The sequence below is a fragment of the Pecten maximus genome, chromosome 19 (assembly GCF_902652985.1).
Source record: "Pecten maximus chromosome 19, xPecMax1.1, whole genome shotgun sequence".
Lineage (NCBI taxonomy): Eukaryota > Metazoa > Mollusca > Bivalvia > Pectinida > Pectinidae > Pecten > Pecten maximus.
Window position 1 is genome coordinate 19,324,899 of NC_047033.1, and position 22,235 is coordinate 19,347,133.

Genomic DNA, 22,235 nt, shown 5'->3' on the forward strand with positions numbered 1-22,235 from the left:
ATCACGCAGCCAAAACATCGTTTTTTCGGTGTGTAAAAATATTTTACGTATTTCTTACTTATTTTGATGATAAACGTTACTCAATTATATATATATTATCGTTTTTAATTGTTTTATTGTGTTTAACACCTCAACAATCTCGCAAAAAACGAAAGTAAATTTGAGGCCGCCATTTTGTAGCTATGTAAACAGCTCGGCATGAACCGGCGGAATTCTTTGAAATAGACAATCTTAACGAATGAATTATGCTTCTGGTACGTAAAATATACCATCAATACAATATTTACTTTGCTTTTTATTTCTTAAAAACATCATTTCCGTGTCAATTCCTTCGTATGACTATGCTAAACCAGCAAGTAATATCAACATCTTTCGCGATGTTTTACGACGATTTGAGTCGTCACAAAGGATGGAAGACATGATAATTGTGACGTGTGTAGTCGTCATGAAGGATACAAGAGCACATTTTTGTGACGTCTGTAGTCGTCGTGAGTACGGAAAGAGTTAAACCATCTTTAGTGACTTTATATTTATACATTTAACCATCTTTAGTGACTTTATATTTATACATTAAACCATCTTTAGTGACTTTATATTTATACATTAAACCATCTTTAGTGACTTTATATTTATACATTAAACCATCTTTAGTGACTTTATATTTATACATTGAACCATCTTTAGTGACTTTATATTTACACATTTAACCATCTTTAGTGCCTTTACATTTACACATTTAACCATCGTTAGTGCCTTTATATCTACACATTTAACCATCTTTAGTGCCTTTACATTTATACATTTAACCATCTTTAGTGACTTTATATTTATACATTTAACCATCTTTAGTGACTTTACATTTATACATTAAACCATCTTTAGTGACTTTATATTTATACATTAAACCATCTTTAGTGACTTTACATTTATACATTTAACCATGCATCTTTAGTGACTTTATATTTATACATTAAACCATCTTTAGTGACTTTATATTTATACATTAAACCATCTTTAGTGACTTTACATTTATACATTTAACCATGCATCTTTAGTGACTTTATATTTATACATTAAACCATCTTTAGTGACTTTACATTTATACATTTAACCATCTTAAGTGTCTTTACATGTTCCATCTTTGCAAAGTTAATACCGACCTTAGTGCATTCATTCCAGGTGCGACTCCCTGTATTCTTCATACGCCAGGTTTTCAGGAGTTTAGTTCCTGGCTGGACTTTAGTATCGTCAGGTATAGTCACATCGTACAGAAAGGTTGCATCGAAGCCCACGTGTCTATAACATTAATTGTAGGCCTCTTACAGTTCTTTTTTAAACCTTCTAATTTCTAACAGTTAATTTTACAACGTATGAGTAACATTCTAAGATCTCAGATTTGTAAAAACAAAGTTACTTGTACAATAAAGGAATCCTATTTTAAGGTCTCAGATTTGGTTTTTTAAAGACTTTAAATGTAAATATCAATAGAAATGTATCCAAATACAGAAATCCTACAGGAGATATGTCCATCCTTTTTTAAGTGTTTTAGAATGAAGTGATAAGATTCATAGTCATTGGCATATACAGAAATCGAAAAACAATACCTCTTTAGGGGCACTTCAAGTCTTTCACGCTTCAGTGGTTCGTCACGCTGGGTATCAAGTCTTCGTTTGAGAAGTTCCTCCTTTCTGCGTTGTTTGTGGAGGAGTTTTTCTTCTTTCCTCCTCAGCCTTTCTTGTTTACGGGCAGTTTTCTCCTGTATCCTACAAGTACAACACACTATCATAAAAATCTTACAGGATCTATATCATAAAAATCTAACAGGATCTATATATCTCCATGTGTCAGGCAGTATAAAACTGGACATATTTCCCCCAACAGATAAGACAGTATTGCAACATTAATTCTACTTTATAGATTTCAAGGGAAATTAACGCGTTATTACACAAACTAATGCGTCATTAAGCAAAATTCTCAAGTTACATCACAAAACTAATGCGTTATTACTTGAAACTAACATGTTAGATTGCGAAATTAATGTGTTATATTGCAAAACTATATGCTGTTTAAAACTTACTTATTTTAGTAGTAGTTTAATTTTAGCGCTTTTCGCACAGTTTGTGCAGCCATAATTTATGTACAGCGCTAAAGTTTTAAATCTAAAACTGAACATGTACTTGCTGGCAGTAATATGACCACTATGCTATTCCATATTATGACCACTTTTGACGGTCCCAGACACCACTAATTAACGTTAATTGACCACATAATTGCGACAAGTTACCTGTGGTCAAACTTACCCAGTGTGCAGCGAGCCGTGAACAGCTTGTCGCATGTCAGGTGTTGGATCCTTTGTTTGTCATTAATTAACAGACCACCCTTTCTACCAGGTGACAAACAAATTATCAGAATATCTACCTGGGCTGGGAGGATGTTAATATAGATTTTTTGTTTACTTATCAGGGTACTGACAGGTCAAAATTCTACCTATTGATCACTTTGTAAACTTTATTTATTTTACAACAATTGCGAAACAAGTTATATTAACTTATATTAATCACACTTGTTGGCCCGGATGGAAGCGCGCGAGGGGTCTTACCATGGGGGGAAACCGGAGTACCCGGGGAAAACCCACGTGGTCGTGCAGGTGACCCCATACCTTTTCACGTCCGATCGGGGAATCGAACTCCGGCCGCCTAGGTGAAAGGCAAGTGTGTTACCACTGTGCCACCCGACCACCCTATTGATCACTTTGAAACCCTGTACATTTTCTTTTCTTCGCCAGCCCAGACTCAGAAACCCTCTCATTCTTTTATCGCTATATAACGTCATTGGAAATATGCCTTCTATATTCAGCCTTCTTATTTTCTTTTGTTTCAATTTAATAGAGCTGGATAATTTTCTCTGTGATGTTTTTGATACCATTGAGTCTTTCAAACATGTTACTGACTAAGATCGTAAGGATTGCTATGTGATCATTCATTGCTGGAGGTGGGATATTAGAAGTTAACAATGGAATGACTACAAGTAATTTTAATGAAAACAGTTGACTAGTGATTTACCTGTAGAGCATGTGTAGCCCCAGCATACATCTGTAAGTGCTCGCATGTTGAGCGGGTGTCTAATTTTAGAGATGAAGTTTTTCCTGATTTGAACCTTCGGACTGCACTAATTCATGTACACGCTAATAAATCATATTTCACATTTTTCTGTGTTTGCGCAAAAATTTGACTATGCTAAAATAAGTATGTTTAAAGTATATATATATATAAGAAGTGTTGGTTACTTTTGAAGAGTATCGACATGAAGCAGGACCGTTTAGTGAGATTGTATTTTTAGCTTGGCCTATCACATAGCTGAAATTTTGAGGTTTATTTAGCAATAGTAGATAGAGTAATGTTCTATGCAAGTCAACACTTAAACGATATTTGAAACGACTGTGTTTAACAAGAAGTAAATAAGTTCTCGGATATATACGATGTTGCATTGTTCATTCTTAATGAACTACAAGTCAGTATCTGATAGTTGGAAACAATTTCACCGTTTAATGAAACCTGTTTCGCATAATAACGTAAAAGTTTCGCAATATTATACAATTATCAACCTGTTTTCAGGTGAATATGATGATTTATCAATTCAAGAAAATAATAGTTAGTAACACAAAAGTTTTGCGATATAATGTGTTGGTTTCGCGCAATAACACATTACTTTCTCTCCTACGAAAATGGTCCCAGTCGGCTTTCGTACATATCTTTAACACTAGTCACAAATAATTATGTAAGACAACTAAAAGATCATTAAGGGAGATAACTCTAACACATGATAAAAAGTCTAAAGTAGCATATATCCTTAAATGCAGGACACAGACTAATAAAAAAATCCTACTTGTCAAACTTGGACTGAAGAAGTTCCGTCATGCAGTCCTGATTGACCTGTGCCTCTGTGATTAGTTCTTGAGGTGCAGTTTCCTCCCTTTGACGGTAAAATGTTGTCTTGAACAATGGAGACTGGCGACGGATTTGGGTTGGTTTGCGGAGCTTCAGGAACACATGATCTGTATCATGTACTCCATTAACAGCCTCACACTCTTCACAAAGATCGTAGTCAACACAGTTACTGGAATTAAACATACATCCATGATAATTACCATTGATCTACTTGTCCAGTGTCTTAAATAGCAGAACAAAATCTTTAAAAAAAACTAGAAAAATATTCATGGTGGTTTGATGTTGCATTTACACTGATCACTCTAAATATTTCTTATGCTCATTATTGATCAGGATTTGTATCATTTTATCATTATTCTACAAGAAACATCTTAGGAGAAATTAACTTAAGCATAGCTTACCAGCACTTGTACCGCGCCCCCACTATTACTCGTTCACAGAAGTTACAAATGATTCCTTCATGGTAATATATGGCTGCAAAGAGATCAGATCAGCAATTCATATACCATAGGAATTACACTTTTTCATACGCTTAATAAAAAATTCGCTCATCAATACATGAAGTATACCTCAGATGCAGTTTCGTCCCAATACATTAAATCGTGCAATCGTATAAAATGAAAGTGTTCATCACGATATCATATTATCTCATTGTGTAATGTGGCTGATAGAACATGCTCTTTAAAATGGGGACTTAATGAACAGTGAAGTATGATATAAACTTTTTAGACATGGACTGTCATGTTTATAAAAAGACATCACTTAATTTTTTTTTTTGAAGATTTTTTAAATCAACATAATGTCATCACTTAAAGATCTATAATTTGATAAGGGACCATCTCTAATAGCACTGATATATATTATCAATATATTAGGAATCTGTAGGTTTCTTCAACACATCAAAAATATTCAACATATGAAAAAACAGTGAATACTAATGTATGATAAAAATCAACACATATTTGGGTTTTGCTTAAGTAATACTTGTTCCTTACTGGCCCCACTCAAAAAAGGAACAGAACCTTGACCAAAAATCCATGAAACTCGAGATATTATAGTCCTTTATCATTGTGTGAAGTTTGATCAAACATCTCTCAAGGTATGAAGCCCCCTGAGTGCAGTACATATGCATGACAAGATATAGTCCCCCCAGTTCCACCAGTAGCTATAGTCCCCCCCAGGTCCACCAGTAGCTATAGGAGACCCCCAGGTCCACCAGTAGCTATAGGAGACTCCCCAGTTCCACCAGTAGCTATAGAAGACTCCCCAGTTCCACCAGTAGCTATAGTCCCCCCCCCCCCCCCCCCCCCCCCCTCCCCCCCTAGGACTCCCCAGTTCCACCAGTAGCTATAGGAGACCCCCCAGGTCCACCAGTAGCTATAGGAGACCCCCCAGGTCCACCAGTAGCTATAGGAGACCCCCCAGGTCCACCAGTAGCTATAGGAGACCCCCCAGGTCCACCAGTAGCTAAAGGAGACCCCCCAGGTCCACCAGTAGCTATAGGAGACCCCCCAGGTCCACCAGTAGCTATAGGAGACTCCCCAGTTCCACCAGTAGCTATAGGAGACTCCCCAGTTCCACCAGTAGCTATAGGAGACTCCCCAGTTCCACCAGTAGCTATAGGAGACTCCCCAGTTCCACCAGTAGCTATAGGAGACTCCCCCAGGTTCCACCAGTAGCTATAGGAGACCCCCCAGTTCCACCAGTAGCTATAGGAGACTCCCCAGTTCCACCAGTAGCTATAGGAGACTCCCCAGTTCCACCAGTAGCTATAGTCCCCCCAGGTCCACCAGTAGGAGACTAACAAGAAAAGAGGACTCACGGTGACTTGAAGGCATTTCTGTTTTAGGAGTAGTTTCCTCTTGTTTGCCTGTTTGGGATGTCACAGCTGGGTCAACCCCCTCGGGTCCTTTTACAGACTGAATGACAGCACCATCTAGCCCCTTGAGGACATGACGAACGGTCTTCTTTGTGACATCCTTAACTATTTCTGTTCTTAGTTCGGTCTTCAGCTGAGGGGAAGGTAAATAGAATATTAGGGTTCAATAATGGAATGAAACAATAAAAAAAAAATACATGGCAAACTGTAAGGAAAAGAAACAGACTATAACAGAACACATCAATGGCAGTACAGTAAAAGAAACAGACTATAACAGAACACATTAATGACAGTTAGGAAAAGAAACAGACTATAACAGAACACATCAATGACAGTCAGGAAAAGAAACAGTCTATAACAGAACACATTGATGACAGTTAGGAAAAGAAACAGACTATAACAGAACACATCAATGACAGTACAGTAAAAGAAACAGACTATAACAATACACATCAATGACAGTCAGGAAAAGAAACAGACTATAACAAAACACATCAATGACAGTACAGTAAAAGAAACAGACTATAACAATACACATCAATGACAGTCAGGAAAAGAAACAGACTATAACAGAACACATCGATGACAGTACAGTAAAAGAAACAGACTATAACAGAACACATCAATGACAGTCAGGAAAAGAAACAGACTATAACAAAACACATCAATGACAGTCAGGAAAAGAAACAGACTATAACAGAACACATCGATGACAGTACAGTAAAAGAAACAGACTATAACAGAACACATCAATGACAGTCAGGAAAAGAAACAGACTATAACAGAACACATCAATGACAGTACAGTAAAAGAAACAGACTATAACAATACACATCAATGACAGCCAGGAAAAGAAACAGACTATAACAAAACACATCAATGACAGTACAGTAAAAGAAACAGACTATAACAATACACATCAATGACAGTCAGGAAAAGAAACAGACTATAACAGAACACATCGATGACAGTACAGTAAAAGAAACAGACTATAACAGAACACATCAATGACAGTCAGGAAAAGAAACAGACTATAACAAAACACATCAATGACAGTACAGTAAAATAAACAGACTATAACAATACACATCAATGACAGTCAGGAAAAGAAACAGACTATAACAGAACACATCGATGACAGTACAGTAAAAGAAACAGACTATAACAGAACACATCAATGACAGTCAGGAAAAGAAACAGACTATAACAAAATACATCAATGACAGTACAGTAAAAGAAACAGACTATAACAGAACACATCAATGACAGTTAGGAAAAGAAACAGACTATAACAAAACACATCGATGACAGTTAGGAAAAGAAACAGACTATAACAGAACACATCGATGACAGTACAGTAAAAGAAACAGACTATAACAGAACACATCGATGATAGTCAGGAAAAGAAACAGACTATAACAGAACACATCGATGACAGTACAGTAAAAGAAACAGACTATAACAGAACACATCAATGACAGTTAGGAAAAGAAACAGACTATAACAAAACACATCGATGACAGTTAGGAAAAGAAACAGACTATAACAGAACACATCGATGACAGTACAGTAAAAGAAACAGACTATAACAGAACACATCAATGACAGTCAGGAAAAGAAACAGTCTATAACAGAACACATCGATGATAGTCAGGAAAAGAAACAGGATATAATATAATAAAGAATACATACCTGTTGCATGAACTTGACAAAGACAGAATATGGCATTGCAACCTCATCGGACTCGCCAGACTCAAGGTCAAGGGTCAACTTCTTTGGTTTTGCACCACGGTCAGCACTCTGAGTTAATCTACGAGACTCCTTCATTAGCTTCTTTGTCTTCATCTTCTTCTCAATCTGAAGATAATCACACAAAGGGGATTACAAAAAGATAATCACAACATGGGGATTACATAAAGATAATTACAATGTGGGGATTACATGAATATTAACATCTATCAGATATACGAATAGATAATTTAAGACAAACTATTGTATTCGAAAGACACCTCAGATTTTCCAAATATTTAACAATAAGTCTAATGAGTTTGATTTAATTCCATGGCTGGTTGGCCTCTAAAGTCGCTTGGACATAGTAAACTTAGTTTGTAGGCTCATATTATTCCGGATTACTATTGAAACACGTTACTTAAAACATCACAGATTGTCAAATAATTATAACTTACTTAATTGGCATTCTTTGTTAAGGTCAAAGCATCAACACCAGTCCCATGATATGTCCAGTTTATATTATTAAATTTCAGTGAAATGAATCTCAAGGTGAATGCTTTGTTATTTACTACCATAATCGTAAGTAAGGAGATATTGACTATGGTCTTCCACCAACTCATTATTATAGTAATGATTACAATTACCAACCAATTTTAACTATGTTGCCTTTAGCTTTAACATTCAATTCTCGTGAAATAGGCGAAGGTTTCATATGCTTTTCAAAATACATGTTATAGTTACATAAATTTAAATGATATATTTGTGATGAAATATCACAGATCCTAAACATTCAATTTTGTACACAGTTTATTATACTGACGTAGTAGATGGTAATTCTGATTTTTGAAACTCTCTCAAAACTTGGATCAGGCTTTAAAAAAAGTGTTACCATGTCAACCAGCATAATGAACATATCTGGTGTTATCTTGTGGCTTGTGCTGATTTTTATGTCAAAAACCAGATTTCTTGTGCCATAAAATATAAGCATGCATGTAAAAATAATTATGAAACATATGACACTATGATCCTACTTTTTTATCAGAAGGTCGTGGTTTGTCCTCATTACGAAGGAGAGGAGTTGTCTCCCCTGTCTCATCAACAACATCCTGTTGTTGTGAAGCTGTCTTTCCCATCCTGGAAAAAATAAAAATTAAGATAAAATACAAAATCTATTTAATACTGTAACAATAGTACTCCTAGATCAACCAAGTAATTTTTAATCATTCTTCAATAAGATACTCCAACTTAATTTGATAAAAAAAAAATTTAACTTCAAATAGGTTCCAGCATATCTTCCAATTTGTTCTTCCATGACAGTACAATAATCATGATAGAATGCTTTTGATTGAAAGAAAATCATGTGATCGCTTGGATCCAATCAGCTTTTGAAATGTCAAATATACTTTTTGTCAGTAGGAACTAAAACAAAGAAGTATTCTGTTTATTTGATAACTTACTGTGAGTTACGTATACTTGGTATCTGGTATTAACATGAATTTGACAACCTTGAAAATAATGCATGTACAATTGTTTAAGAAATAATTAATGATGATTCGTGTATTGTTGCAGGATATACAACGAGGACGAGGATATTTGCAATTAATTAATAACGAAGGCTGCAGACTTGAGTTATTAATTAAAATTGCAAAATATTCGAGTCCGAGTTGTATATCCTGCAACAATACACGAGTCAAAGTTGATTATTTCTATTCTACCATGTACTGTTTAGTTCTGAGATTGACCTCTTTCTAATAGAAAAACAGCAAGGAAACCCCGAGAAAACCTTGTAATTTATTTCTTGAGTATTCCATTATTTGTTGATGAAATATACAGGCAATACATAGTACTATGATCAAGAGCATCTATCATATGGCACTGATTTTGAAAATTAAAAAAAAAAAGGATTAAAAAAAGAAAAAGAAAAAGGGGGGGCCTCCATAGGATTCGAACTCGCGTCGTGATAAAAATTTATTGAAAGACTAACCCATTAGCCCACTTGGCTATAGTAACCTTTTATAAAACGAGTGAATATTAGGTATATAACAGCTGTGACTCACGAGCGTGTATTATTGGCACGAGCGTGGGTTATTGGAAAATAATACATGGTTTTAAACCAATCAAAACTGGCGTTGCATAGCAAACATGGTAGAATACAAGCATAAATCTCTTCACGGAAAGGCTAGAAACTTACATTTCCAGAATAGTCTCCAAAGGAACTTCAACACGAGTTGTTTCCGTAGTTTCACCAGTAGCATCGTCTACATGTATAATCGTTTCAGTCATTTGTCCATCCACATTTGATCCCTCATCCTTGACCTTTGCCCCTTCATCCTCGACTTTTGCCCCTTCATCCTCGACCTTTGCCCCTTCATTCTCGGCCTTGGACTCCTCTGTTTGTTCTGCTGGTTTCACTGTGGCGCCAGCATCTATCTCGTCCGTTTTGTTGGATTCTGATTGCGTAATTGTGGGAACAATTCTATCAGGCTCACTGTCAGGGCCCAAATCACGCACTATGAGGTGTAAGGTATTTGAAAAGCTGTCTGATATCTGAAGAAAGAAAGATATTGCCTTGTTGTTCAAAATTTTGTTTAAATGATAGTGATATTTAAGGATAGCAAGAATCTATCTGAAACATTAAGTATTATCAAACTGAGTTGACTTTCCATTACCAAAAATTCAGGCCAAAAAAGAAATACCTGTGTTTCTGCTAACCATATATATATATATACTGTCCCTGTATTTTTGTGTCTACCCTGAAGTTTGTCTGGCCATTTTCAATGATAGACTATACTAAGGTCATGAATGCTTGTCTATATAACCTTAGTAGTGACTATTTAAAACGATTTCCCCATCTATCTTTTCTATTTTTTTCTGGCGTGTTAGCAGACACACATGTATGCTAATTAGATATTTAATTATTGGTAATGGAAAGTATGTGTGATTTGCAGACCAACTGAATATAAATTGAGTATAATTCATCTTGAAAAAAAAAACAAAAAAAACGGTAATTAGTAACTTGATATATGATCATGATCATGACAGGTCTTAGTAGCTGCCTAATAATCTTAAGTCAGCTTTGGGCTGAAATTGTCTGAGAGGATAGATGTAAGAAACTGGTTTTGTAAAATTGCTTAACGTCTATCAAAAGCTATATGGTCTTTTAATTAAGGGGATTGCCTGTGTTTGATGTGTAATCCAGTGGTGAACATTTGTTTTGGGAAGCTGGTTTAAATCTGGTTGGAGATTTTTTGGTTTGGTTTCTTTTGTTTATCGTCCTATTATGTCAGACAGGATAAAGCCACCAGCCTATAGTCAGTACCAGACAATTGCCCCACATGGGTTTCGAACTTGCAACCCAGAGGTGGAGGTCCAGTGATAAAGTGTTGGGACACCACTCGGCCACCGCGGCCCCTGGGTGGATATTGCCAGACAGGATAAAGCCACCAGCCTATAGTCAGTACCAGACAACTGCCCCACATGGGTTTCGAACTTGCAACCCAGAGGTGGAGGTCCAGTGATAAAGTGTTGGGACACACTAACAACTTGGCCAACACAGCCCCTGGGTGGATATTGTCAGACAGGATTAAGGAAGAATCTCACAATGTACAGAATTGTTGATGTCATGTAAGCTACGTATACGTATACCCACTAAAGGGATTTAGTGTTCTATACCATACAGGGACAGGTGCGGTTATATATGAGTTATCAGTATGAAATAAGTACTTTTTCTTCCTGTTAGAAACTAACACTTGAGGATTTGTAATATGCCCTTTGGTATATATATATATACGAGTGTCGTTAGTTCTAAATATAGGTTGTTTTTTAATGTAAATGATTACAAGTTCTAGATGAATCACTTTAATAATTCTAGGTAATTTCTAGATGTTATACTCACTGGTACCAATGACCTACTAACCATCATGATATATATATATCTTCATAAAATCAGAAGTACCGCTACCATATTTAATCTTTTAATTAATAAGCGCACAATATACTTTTAAATACATATACAAAATCTTTTTTGATTGATGGGGCTAGCACATGATTGTTCCGCTTATATAACATAGCCTAAGACCTAACGAAACTTTTAACGGCTATAAACCAGGGTTAAAAATTTGAGACTCTATAATTAGTGCCCCTTCACTTTCCGGAACCTCATTTAGTGAAAATCTCAATATTTACAGTATTAAGTTGGGTTTTTTTTTTTTATTCTTCAGTGATTTTTTTATTTAAACTGTTTATTTCTATTTTCTCAAATATGCATATTCTTTTACATTTTTTAATTGTGTATCTTTTAATTTATTTTTCAAATGCTAGTGATTTTTAAACAAGTAGCCCTGTTTACATTTGGCTCTCGTTAACATGTCTGAACTGTTGATACTACTGAATGAACAATTATATACATACATATGCATGTCAAGAAAGTGCAAACATCCTATTTCCCAGAAAAAAATGAAGGAAAACATGTAAACTTGATTTATTTTACAATTGCGAAAAAAGTTGTAATACCAACTTATATTAATCCTTTTGCCATCCCAGATCGATGGAAGCACATGTACATGTACATGATAATGAGGGATCTTACTCTGGGAGGAAACCAGGATGCCTGGTTGTGCAAGTGACCCAATATAAATCTTTTCATATCTGATCATGGAAACAAACCTCAGCAGCCTAGATGAAGGGTAGTGTGTTGTACTGTGTCACCCGACAACCCAGACAGGTGTGTGCTTATAAGACTAAATACATTATACAATACTTGTGTAAATCACAATTCATAAAAATTTTCAATGAAAAGTTTATCAGCTGGTACAACCTGATATTAATGTGATAGAATAAGGAAATATTCCCTCATTTAAACATGTAACATGAGAATGCAAGGAGTAAAGTAGTATCTTCCTGTCAGAACAATTTCTTAGGATTTGTAACACAAATATGTAGCATTTATACATACATTCATATTTTGGTGGAAACACAGATATAACTGCCACACAATTATACAATTGTACGTTGTTTTTGTTTAAATCCTGAAGTTATCTGCCCTTGATGAAATCGGCCAATGGTACTGTATACGTATGATGTAATATGTTAATATTCTGCAAAACCTGAGTCAAGATGACATTTACTCAAAATAGCATATTTATGTGCAAAATGATTTTCCTCATGGAAACAAGAGGCCCAACTGGCCTACATCAATCATCTGCTATTCACTGCTTGGATACAAGAGGCTCAAAAGGCCTGTATCACTCACCTGCCATTCACTGCTTCAATGCCTTTAAATCAGTTAATCAAAAGAAAGTTAACTCCTGTAACATTGAGTTTAAGGCAATTTCTTTTCACAAACTATGCTGGACTTACTTCATCCCAGTAAGCAATTGGTTCAATGTCATGATTGAAGGTGTTTCAGAAAACCAAAGAATGAAATTTTTTTTGGTTTCATACCATATGTGTATACAAGCTAAATATTACAACTGTAGTACATGTATGCCTTTTGATAAGAATTTGTTTCAATAAATTTGACCCCTGTGACTTTCAATATGGGTCAAGGTCATTTCTATACACAAACTTTGTCAGGCTTCATCTCAGGAGCCCGCCAATAGAATATCTTGATTCTAGAATGTTTCGTTATGGAGAAGAATCTGTTTATAAAGGAAAAATAAATGTTGACACCGAACAGGTGTCGGACAAGGCTGGATGCCACACTCCGGTATAAACTCATTGCATTAGCTCTTCAAGCCAGGAGAGCTAATAATTCAGAATATCCATGAGAAAAATAATTTGCCACATCAGATAACAGAGCAGTTATAAGAGAAACAGGTTTGTATACTTACACGAATTGCTTCTTCGAACTCTTCCTGACTACAGAAGGCAACCTGTGTATATATGAATTAAATTTTTAAGACTTAGTTAAAGTCAATTATACAAGATACAATCTCTTTTTTTTTTTGCTAAACTTTTGTTACAGTCCAATAAATGCAAAGGATAAATCATTTACTTAATATCTTTTAATACTTTGGTTATAGTTCAATATACGGGATCAAATTCATTTCTTTTCCAGACTTGATATTGTATGTATATATCGATCATGCTATTATTATATACAGTAAAACCTGATTTGATCGAAACCCCCAATAATTAAAATACCCCCTATTCATCAAACTGTTTGATTGGTCCCCACCGCGTCCTGATATATTAAGAAAACATTGGGTAACTTGATCTGCTATTTGTTTAATAACTTGCACATTCCTCAAACTATTATTTATCCCCTTCATATTCATAGTATTAATCCTACCTATTTGTCAAACAAGATTTAAGGTGGCAAGATTACATAATATGCTACGTAGTTTGAAGTATTAATTAAAACAACTATTTCATCATCATCGACTATCGGAGAGGTTTCCTGTTTAAGGCTGCTGAGTATACTTTCGGCAAACACCATAATCTGACGTTTGTTGTACACATTATTCATGATCAGTACCTTATATTACAATCTAGGAATTTAACCTCTCATAACTTGAATACCTCATATTCCTCCAACTATTGTCGTATGGTCCCCTGAAGTTCAAGTTGGCAGGGTTTTACTGTATATTAGCTATATAGATACATTATGAAATACCAACAATTCAACACCTCTAAAATTCTGAAAATTATCCTTTTTACAAACAGATGACTCAACACAGTAATCTAATAAATAAGATTATAAATATAAATTTTAGGGCATCCAGAAGCCCCTTGAGAGTGTTTTTGACTACCCAAATTGAGGTATGACTCTTGGGTTTGAAGGGATCGACTTGTCTATTTGATATTTGTTTTGACCCTTCAGATTTCTCAGAAATAGTGATTTAATTGACTTCTAAAATTGTTCAACATGATTACTTACATAGTCTCCTTCTGGGTCGATGTAAAATATCTGTACATGTTCACAGTCATACTGGGCCTTCAACTAGTAATAGATACAAATATACAGTTAAATATGAAATAATTAACTTTTAATGGTTCGTATAATTATACACATATAATTGGTAATAGCTAATTCTACATATATGTTCAATTTAAATAATACGTTTTCATATAATGTTATTCCCAATTTATATACCTACTAAAAACATCAGAATTATCACCAAAGATCTTAAATCATGTATGATTATAATTAATATAAGTGGTTAAAAAGGAACAAGAGGCAAATTTAAACCTGTCTCTACCTTCTCTCATCTAAACTGGCTTGCAGAGCAAAGACCATCCTGTGTATATCTTTCATGCTTATTGACCGTCATTTTCAAACAATGCATTAATTTACTTCAAATTCCAATGACAATTGACATTTACTTTTGTTGTCCACTTTATAAATTTAAGATTATCTTATAGAAAGATTTGTGGTTCTCATGCAAGACATTAACTGGTCAAGAATGGTAAGTGGCTTGTCCTGATGTAATAGAGCTTACTCAATGGCCATGACCTTTATACGCATTTATAAACGCACAAGTACCGTGCATGCTTTGATATCTAGGCCTATAGCTGAATATAGATAATTCTATACCACGAAAAAAAATACAATTTGCTATCCGATTTGAACCGATCTAAATATAGGTCGAATGACAACTAATAATATTTCTTTAAAACTGATAAACTTGTAGCGATATGTCTTCATATAGTTAAGTGGTATCTATACTTCGACTGAAAATCTACAAATAATGTATCGTTTCCGTTCTCACCATAGCTTCTAGGTCCATCCATTTTGTTTGTGATGGCAGACAAAATATGTCTGGGGCAAGACTTTCTCCTTCAAATTTAACGTTGAACACAATGTCCTCCATGTTGTGAATTTAATATCAAGTCACTCTGGCTACGAGAAATGAATTGACATTGGTAAACGTAAAGGTGGTTCCAAAAATAGCGTTGATTTAAGACGAATTTCACGTCATATGGCTATGAGTTTCAGTTGTTGACAAAATGACCTCATCACCACACCAAAACAATGACACGTGACCTTTACAAAATAGTTCTGCATATTTTAATGCAAAATGCAAAACAAATACCAATGACAGACATAATTCTTCTTTAACATCCAGTTCATGTGTAATTTCAATCCAATATTGCCATAAAATCTTCTTATAAATCACTGACAAGGTTGTGATAATTGTATACGCGGAAGAATACAACACTAGTAACATGGTCGTGTTGATATTAAGACATTACGTTATCGGAAGTAGAATGACGCAGCTATTACAAAATCAAACACAGTTTACAATGACAAATAACATATTGAAACGGACCATGATAAATTTGTCATTCACAATTACTTGTTATGATTTTATTTCAATATGAAATTGAAACATCAAGTTGTGTGAAACGACAGCACAGATTTAGCGAATGTCATTCCGGAAGTTGAAGGTAAAGTATATTGAAAGTGAAAGTAACTACGTTTTCACAATACCCGGAATATTTTTTTAGCTACGTTGACAGTTGCTGTTTATTTCGTCATAATTCGTGTCTAGACATACTCTGATCATTGCATTATGCACATGGCATGCATTTGATGTTGTACCAGGATAGGTATAGGAATGTAACAGGAAAGAGAGTAGATATCTAGTGTATTTATAGTTTTAAAAATTCATTATAACTAGCCTTCTGATTAATTTCTAGATAAAGTTATCATCATTTTTATTAGCTCACCAGGTGAGCTTATGCCATACCGTGGCGTCTGTCATCTGTCGTCAGTCCGTCGTCCGTCCGTCAACAATCGACTTCTGACCAAATTTGGTCAAAAGCATCCCTATGGGTCGGGGACTCAGAATTGTACCAATGGTGGGGATGACCCACTGGGGGGCTGAGGGGCGGGGCCAAAAGGGGTCAATTTGGCTAAATTGATATAAACAACTTCTTCTCTGAAACTAAGCAATGGATATCGCTCATATTTGCCTGGTAGCATCCCCTTGGGGCAGGGATTCAAAATTGCACAAATGACAAGGCTGACCCCCCGGGGAGCTGAGGGGCGGGGCGAAACAGGGTCAATTTGGCTGAATTGATATAAACAACTTCTCCTCTGAAACTAAGCAATGGATATCTCTCATATTTGACTGGTAGCATCCCCTTGGGGTAGGGATTCAAAATTGTACAAATGACGGGGCTGACCCCCATGGGGGCTGAGGGGCGGGGCAAAAAGGGGTCAATTTGGCTGAATTGATATCAACAACTTCTTCTCTGAAACTAAGCAATGGATCGATATCTCTCATATTTGACTGGTAGCATCCCCTTGGGGTAGGGATTCAAAATTGTTCAAATGGTGGGGCTGACCCCCTGGGGTCCTGAGGAGCGGGGCAAAAAGGGGTCAATTTGGCTGAATTGATATAAACAACTTCTTCTCTGAAATTATATAAGCAATGGATATCTCTCATATTTGACTGGTAGCATCCCCTTGGGGTAGGGATTCAAAATTGTTCAAATGGTGGGGCTGACCCCCCTGGGTCCTGAGGGGCAGGGCCAAAAGGGGCTAATTGGTTTCTCTGAAACTAAGCAATGGATATCACTCACATTTGTGTGGTAGCAGTCCCTATGGGGTTGCGCTCAAAGTCAATTTCATTTCATGGATTAATTGTACTTTTTGACATAAAAACCACATTTGTATGGTAGCATGGTTATGGGGTGGGTATTCAAAATTGTACAAATGTTGGGGTTAACCCCCCAGGGGGGCTGAGGGGTGGGGCCAAAAGGGGTCAATTTGGCTAAATTAACATTTTTAGAATTACAATAAAACCAATGTACATGTACCCATATAAAATGCTTATGATATATTGATTGTTGTAGCGATACCAGCGACAAATATACTTACCATATGCATCATTCTTGTTTTATATCTCATGAAACCAGGTGAGTGATACAGGCCCTCTGGGCCTCTTGTTATGTCATATATTTTGTTGATGTATGATATCAAGTCATATTTATTGTTGATATTATTGTTATGGAAGGTATATTATGATTGTTTGATAATAATATAAAAAAAATAGCAAGGGCTTTGTTGTTTTTGTGTTGATTTCCCGAATTAGGGCCAACAGTTCCTCACATTTAACGTGAGCATGTGATAGTCTATGGTAAACGTCATAAGTGAAATAACCCAAGTTATGGTTAGTAAGCATTATACCAATAATAGATTGTGGATACCACAATTATAGTCACTTAAAAATGCAATGAAAACACAAAAATGATACAATCTGCATTGTTGAAATGTCTTACCAAAGTCCCGAAAAAATATTGCGTATGTACCGAAACGACCCCAAGACTTTTCAGGACTCCCAAAAGGAATTGTTACCAAAACGACTTGTTACCAAAACAACCAGCATTCCTTCCAACAGGGATTGAACCAGCGACCCTCAGCTTACTGGTCCACCACTCTTAGACCGACTGAACTAAAGGGAAATTCCCCCTAGCCCGAAGCTAGTAGGCAACAATATCACTATGTACAATTAAAACCTGCCACAATACTCCCCCCCCCCCCCCCAGCCCGAAGCTAGAAGATCACTTTGTATAATTAAAACCTGCCACACTACTCCCCCCCCCCCCCCCCCCCCCCCCCAACCCCCCCCCCCCCCCCCCCCGCCCGAAGCTAGAAGGCGACAATATCATTATGTACAATTAAAACCTGCCACACTACTCCCCCTTTCAAATGTGTTCACCCTCGACCACACAACCCAGGTTCTATCTCCAACAAAGTCTCTCATTCTCCTTTAGCTCACACTTGGAGTGATCAATAGCACCAAATGTAACAGGAAAGAGAGTAGTGTGACTCCACTGGGGATCGAACCAGCGACCCTCCGCTTACTTGTCTGCCGCTCTACCGACTGAGCTAAAGGGAAATTCTCCTGTAGCGCGAAGCTAGAAGGTGACCATATCACTGTGTACAATTAAAACCTGTCACAGGTAATTAGATTTCTAAGAAAAATATACAATAAAATGTATTTACCTCAATCTCGAAAGAAAAGGAAGCTCCTTGAAATTGCACTGCAACTGGTATGGACTTAAGGTTGTTGAGCATATCAAAACACATGTTTAAACCTTATCCCTCAATACTAAGCTAGTTTAAGCAATTGAAAATTGGTGAACACATGTACATTGTATATATATATATATAGGTCATCATTAACTAAACTTATTAGACTGCTGGAATTTTTCCCATTAGCTTAGGAGGGGTCGCGGTGGCCGAGTGTTTGAAGGTGTCAAAACACTTTTTTCCAAGCCCTCCACCTGCGGGTCGCCAGTTCAAACCTACGTTGGGCAGTTGCCTGGCCGTTGCTTAAACACTTTTGCTCAGAGATCAAAGATTGCTATATGAGCCCTACAGTATCATGGGTCAGATATTTTTCTTGTACCAATTTCTTTTGATGTCATAATGGTACTTTCATACAGTCATCTGACTGCAAAATCCATCGACGTCGTCAGCCAGGACCACCTCTCACTGGGCATTTCGACTCCTATCCTAGAACGCCCTAAAGGTGGCGAGTCGACAGTGATTGGCTAAATCACTGTCCGTCGATGGATGGCTTCCAGCTCTTGTCCTCCCTTCTCCACCAAAGCCAGCCGGACAACTTCTCTGCTGTTGTTGCCAGTCTTTGTACAGATGCCCTTCGGTCTTTTCCTCGGATGCCTACAGCAGCAAACATCATCCACATGGACTGTGCAGGGAATCTTCTGCACCCCATTTCTACTGGCATGACCCACACACACCGTCCTTTTGCTCTCATGTCATTGGCAAGGTTCACGTACTTCTCTCTTTTCTGCTTGTATGCCTCTTGACATCTCTCCTCCCAGGGGACAGTCAGCTCAATCATTATCATTCTCTTCCCTTGCTGTGACTAGAGTAGAATATCTGGAGGAAGGTTGGTTTGGACGACCTCTGGAAAAACCAGTCTTTGTCCCAAGTCAACCCGAATCTCCCAGTTCTGAGCTCCGTCCAGTATCCCTCCTCTGGTGTGCTGTTGTTTTGCTGCCTGACTCTCCAGAGCTTACAAAGTTGATGTAGGGTTGTTGTTTCATACATCTCCTCTTTGTCTGCCTTTCTTTCTCCAACGTGTCTGCTAGCTCCAGCAGAACCTTGTTGTGCCTCCATGTATATCTCCCCTGGGTCAAAGCAGTGTTGCACGATGACAGTACATGGGCCAGGTTACCCGGACGATCACATAACGAGCAGTTGGGGGTTTCTGTCATTCTCTATTGATGCAAGTTGATAGGTGTTGGTAGAATATCGTACACTGATTACAGGAGGAACTGGATTCTTCATGGTTCCAACTTCCAGATGTCTGACCATGTAAGATGCCTTTCTTTTGTCTCCAATCTCATCCATGCACCCTGTGATCCCATTTCCACCATCTTTGCCTTCCGGATCTCTTCTTCCATCTTCCTGATATTGTCTTGGACCATTTTCCTCCTACCAACTGTGTCCACTGTTCCCCACCTTTGCACTTGTGTTGTCCCAAGCCCCTGTCTGCCAATGCAGGTAGTTCCAACAATGTCGCCATGCCTCAATCTACATTCTGCTTCCGGAACCACGCTGCTTGCTGACCACTTTCGTCCTGTCCGAGTCTCAATCCCAGCATTCCTGATCTTCTCATCTTTGGAGTATCTAACAAACATCACCAGCCTAGCCTTTTCCACCTTAAACTCTTCCTCCAATGATGATATGGGTAGTTGTAGTTTGGCTGTTGTGCTGTACAGGCCCACACTGGTGAAACTTGGAGGGACTCCAAGCCAACGTCGTAGACACTTGTTGATCTTCCTCTCAAGAGCTTTCACAGTGGTGACTTCGTACAGTGTCAGGCGAGGAAGAAGCCCATGCTGGTAAATCCAGGATTTGAATTTCCCAGGCAGCCCTGTTTTGTCGATCTTCCTCAAACCCTCCTCTACCTGGGTCTGTAACTGTTTGATGTTCCTGCTGTCATTCAGGCTGGCATCAAACCACTGGTATCTCCTCCTGCTGTGTTGAGAACTTGAACTTTCTGGTCACCTTCTCTCTGTTTAAGACGAGACATCTAGATTTCCACGGTTTTAAACTATAAATATATCTATAATAACTCCTAGTGTTATAAAGGATATTATTAAAAGAGGCTACCTTGGAGCCAAAGAATCATGGTCATGTGTGGTGAAGACTTTGTAAAAAGGGAGTAAAGTGTATACAGTCAAACCTGTTATAAAGGACACCTCTATATAAAGGACACTTGTCTATAAAGGAGAGACTCGATCATCAGACTCACTCCTTCCAATTTACTATATAATTAACCTTTGTATAAAGGACACCTGTCTATAAAGGACACTTTTTATCTGTCCCTTGGGTGTCCTTTATAGACAGGTTTGACTGTAATTGTACAGCATATAGCTACAGTAGTACCTTACTATGGTGGCTGATTTCTGCAATGTCACACTGTCGCATTGATGCCCCTGACAATTAACGCAAAGAGCTACAGTGAGCTATATATATAGGGAGAGTGAAAGGACGCCATGTGATTTAACACGACATGTGAAGAGGGACAGTGAACCATGTGAAGAGGAACAGTGAACCATGTGAAGAGGGACAGTAAACCATGTGAAGAGGAACAGTGAACCATGTGAAGAGGGACAGTGAACCATATGAAGAGGGACGGTGCACTATGTGAAGAAGGACAGTGAACCATATGAAGAGGGACGGTGCACTATGTGAAGAGGGACGGTGAACCATGTGAAGAGGGATGGTGAACCATGTGAAGAGGGACTGAACCATGTGAAGAGGGACAGTGAACCATGTGAAGAGGGACAGTGTACCATGTGAAGAGGGACAGTGAACCATGTGAAGAGGGACAGTGAACCATATGAAGAGGGACGGTGCACTATGTGAAGAAGGACAGTGAACCATATGAAGAGGGACGGTGCACTATGTGAAGAGGGACGGTGAACCATGTGAAGAGGGATGGTGAACCATGTGAAGAGGGACTGAACCATGTGAAGAGGGACAGTGAACCATGTGAAGAGGGACAGTGTACCATGTGAAGAGGGACAGTGAACCATGTGAAGAGGGATGGTGAACCATGTGAAGAGGGACTGAACCATGTGAAGAGGGACAGTGAACCATGTGAAGAGGGACAGTGTACCATGTGAAGAAGGACAGTGCACCATGTGAAGAGGGACAGTGCACCATGTGAAGAGGAACAGTGAACCATGTGAAGAGGGACAGTGAACCATATGAAGAGGGACGGTGCACTATGTGAAGAAGGACAGTGAACCATATGAAGAGGGACGGTGAACCATGTGAAGAGGGACAGTGAACCATGTGAAGAGGGATGGTGAACCATGTGAAGAGGGACTGAACCATGTGAAGAGGGACAGTGAACCATGTGAAGAGGGACAGTGTACCATGTGAAGAAGGACAGTGAACCATGTGAAGAAGGACAGTGTACCATATGAAGAGGGACAGTGAACCATGTGAAGAGGGACAGTGAACCATGTGAAGAGGGATGGTGAACCATGTGAAGAGGGATGGTGAACCATGTGAAGAGGGACAGTGAACCATGTGATGAGGGACAGTGCACCATGTGAAGAGGGACAGTGCACCATGTGAAGAGGGACAGTGAACCATGTGATGAGGGACAGTGCACCATGTGAAGAGGGACAGTGAACCATGTGAAGAGGGACGGTGCACCATGTGAAGAGGGACAGTG

General features: G+C 37.8%; 2 protein-coding genes across 2 annotated transcripts in view; one reads left to right on the forward strand and one right to left on the reverse strand.

Moving 5' to 3' along the window:
* The window catches only part of LOC117317397 (next to BRCA1 gene 1 protein-like), a 28,123-nt gene extending 12,606 nt beyond the window's left edge, over positions 1-15,517 (reverse strand). The window contains exons 1-11 of the mRNA XM_033872209.1: positions 15,270-15,517; positions 14,438-14,500; positions 13,389-13,430; positions 9,749-10,104; positions 8,589-8,691; positions 7,519-7,683; positions 5,770-5,959; positions 4,349-4,421; positions 3,886-4,116; positions 1,605-1,763; positions 1,161-1,296 (exon numbers count right to left, since the gene is read on the reverse strand). Of these exons, the coding sequence (XP_033728100.1) occupies positions 1,161-1,296; positions 1,605-1,763; positions 3,886-4,116; positions 4,349-4,421; positions 5,770-5,959; positions 7,519-7,683; positions 8,589-8,691; positions 9,749-10,104; positions 13,389-13,430; positions 14,438-14,500; positions 15,270-15,371 (1,620 nt within the window). The 5' untranslated portion in view covers positions 15,372-15,517. The remainder of the gene's footprint in view (positions 1-1,160; positions 1,297-1,604; positions 1,764-3,885; positions 4,117-4,348; positions 4,422-5,769; positions 5,960-7,518; positions 7,684-8,588; positions 8,692-9,748; positions 10,105-13,388; positions 13,431-14,437; positions 14,501-15,269) is intronic.
* Positions 15,518-15,739: 222 nt separating this feature from the next.
* Positions 15,740-22,235, forward strand: part of LOC117317398 — a 48,065-nt gene continuing 41,569 nt past the window's right edge. The window contains exon 1 of the mRNA XM_033872210.1: positions 15,740-15,948. The gene's annotated coding sequence lies outside the window, so the exon portion shown is untranslated. The remainder of the gene's footprint in view (positions 15,949-22,235) is intronic.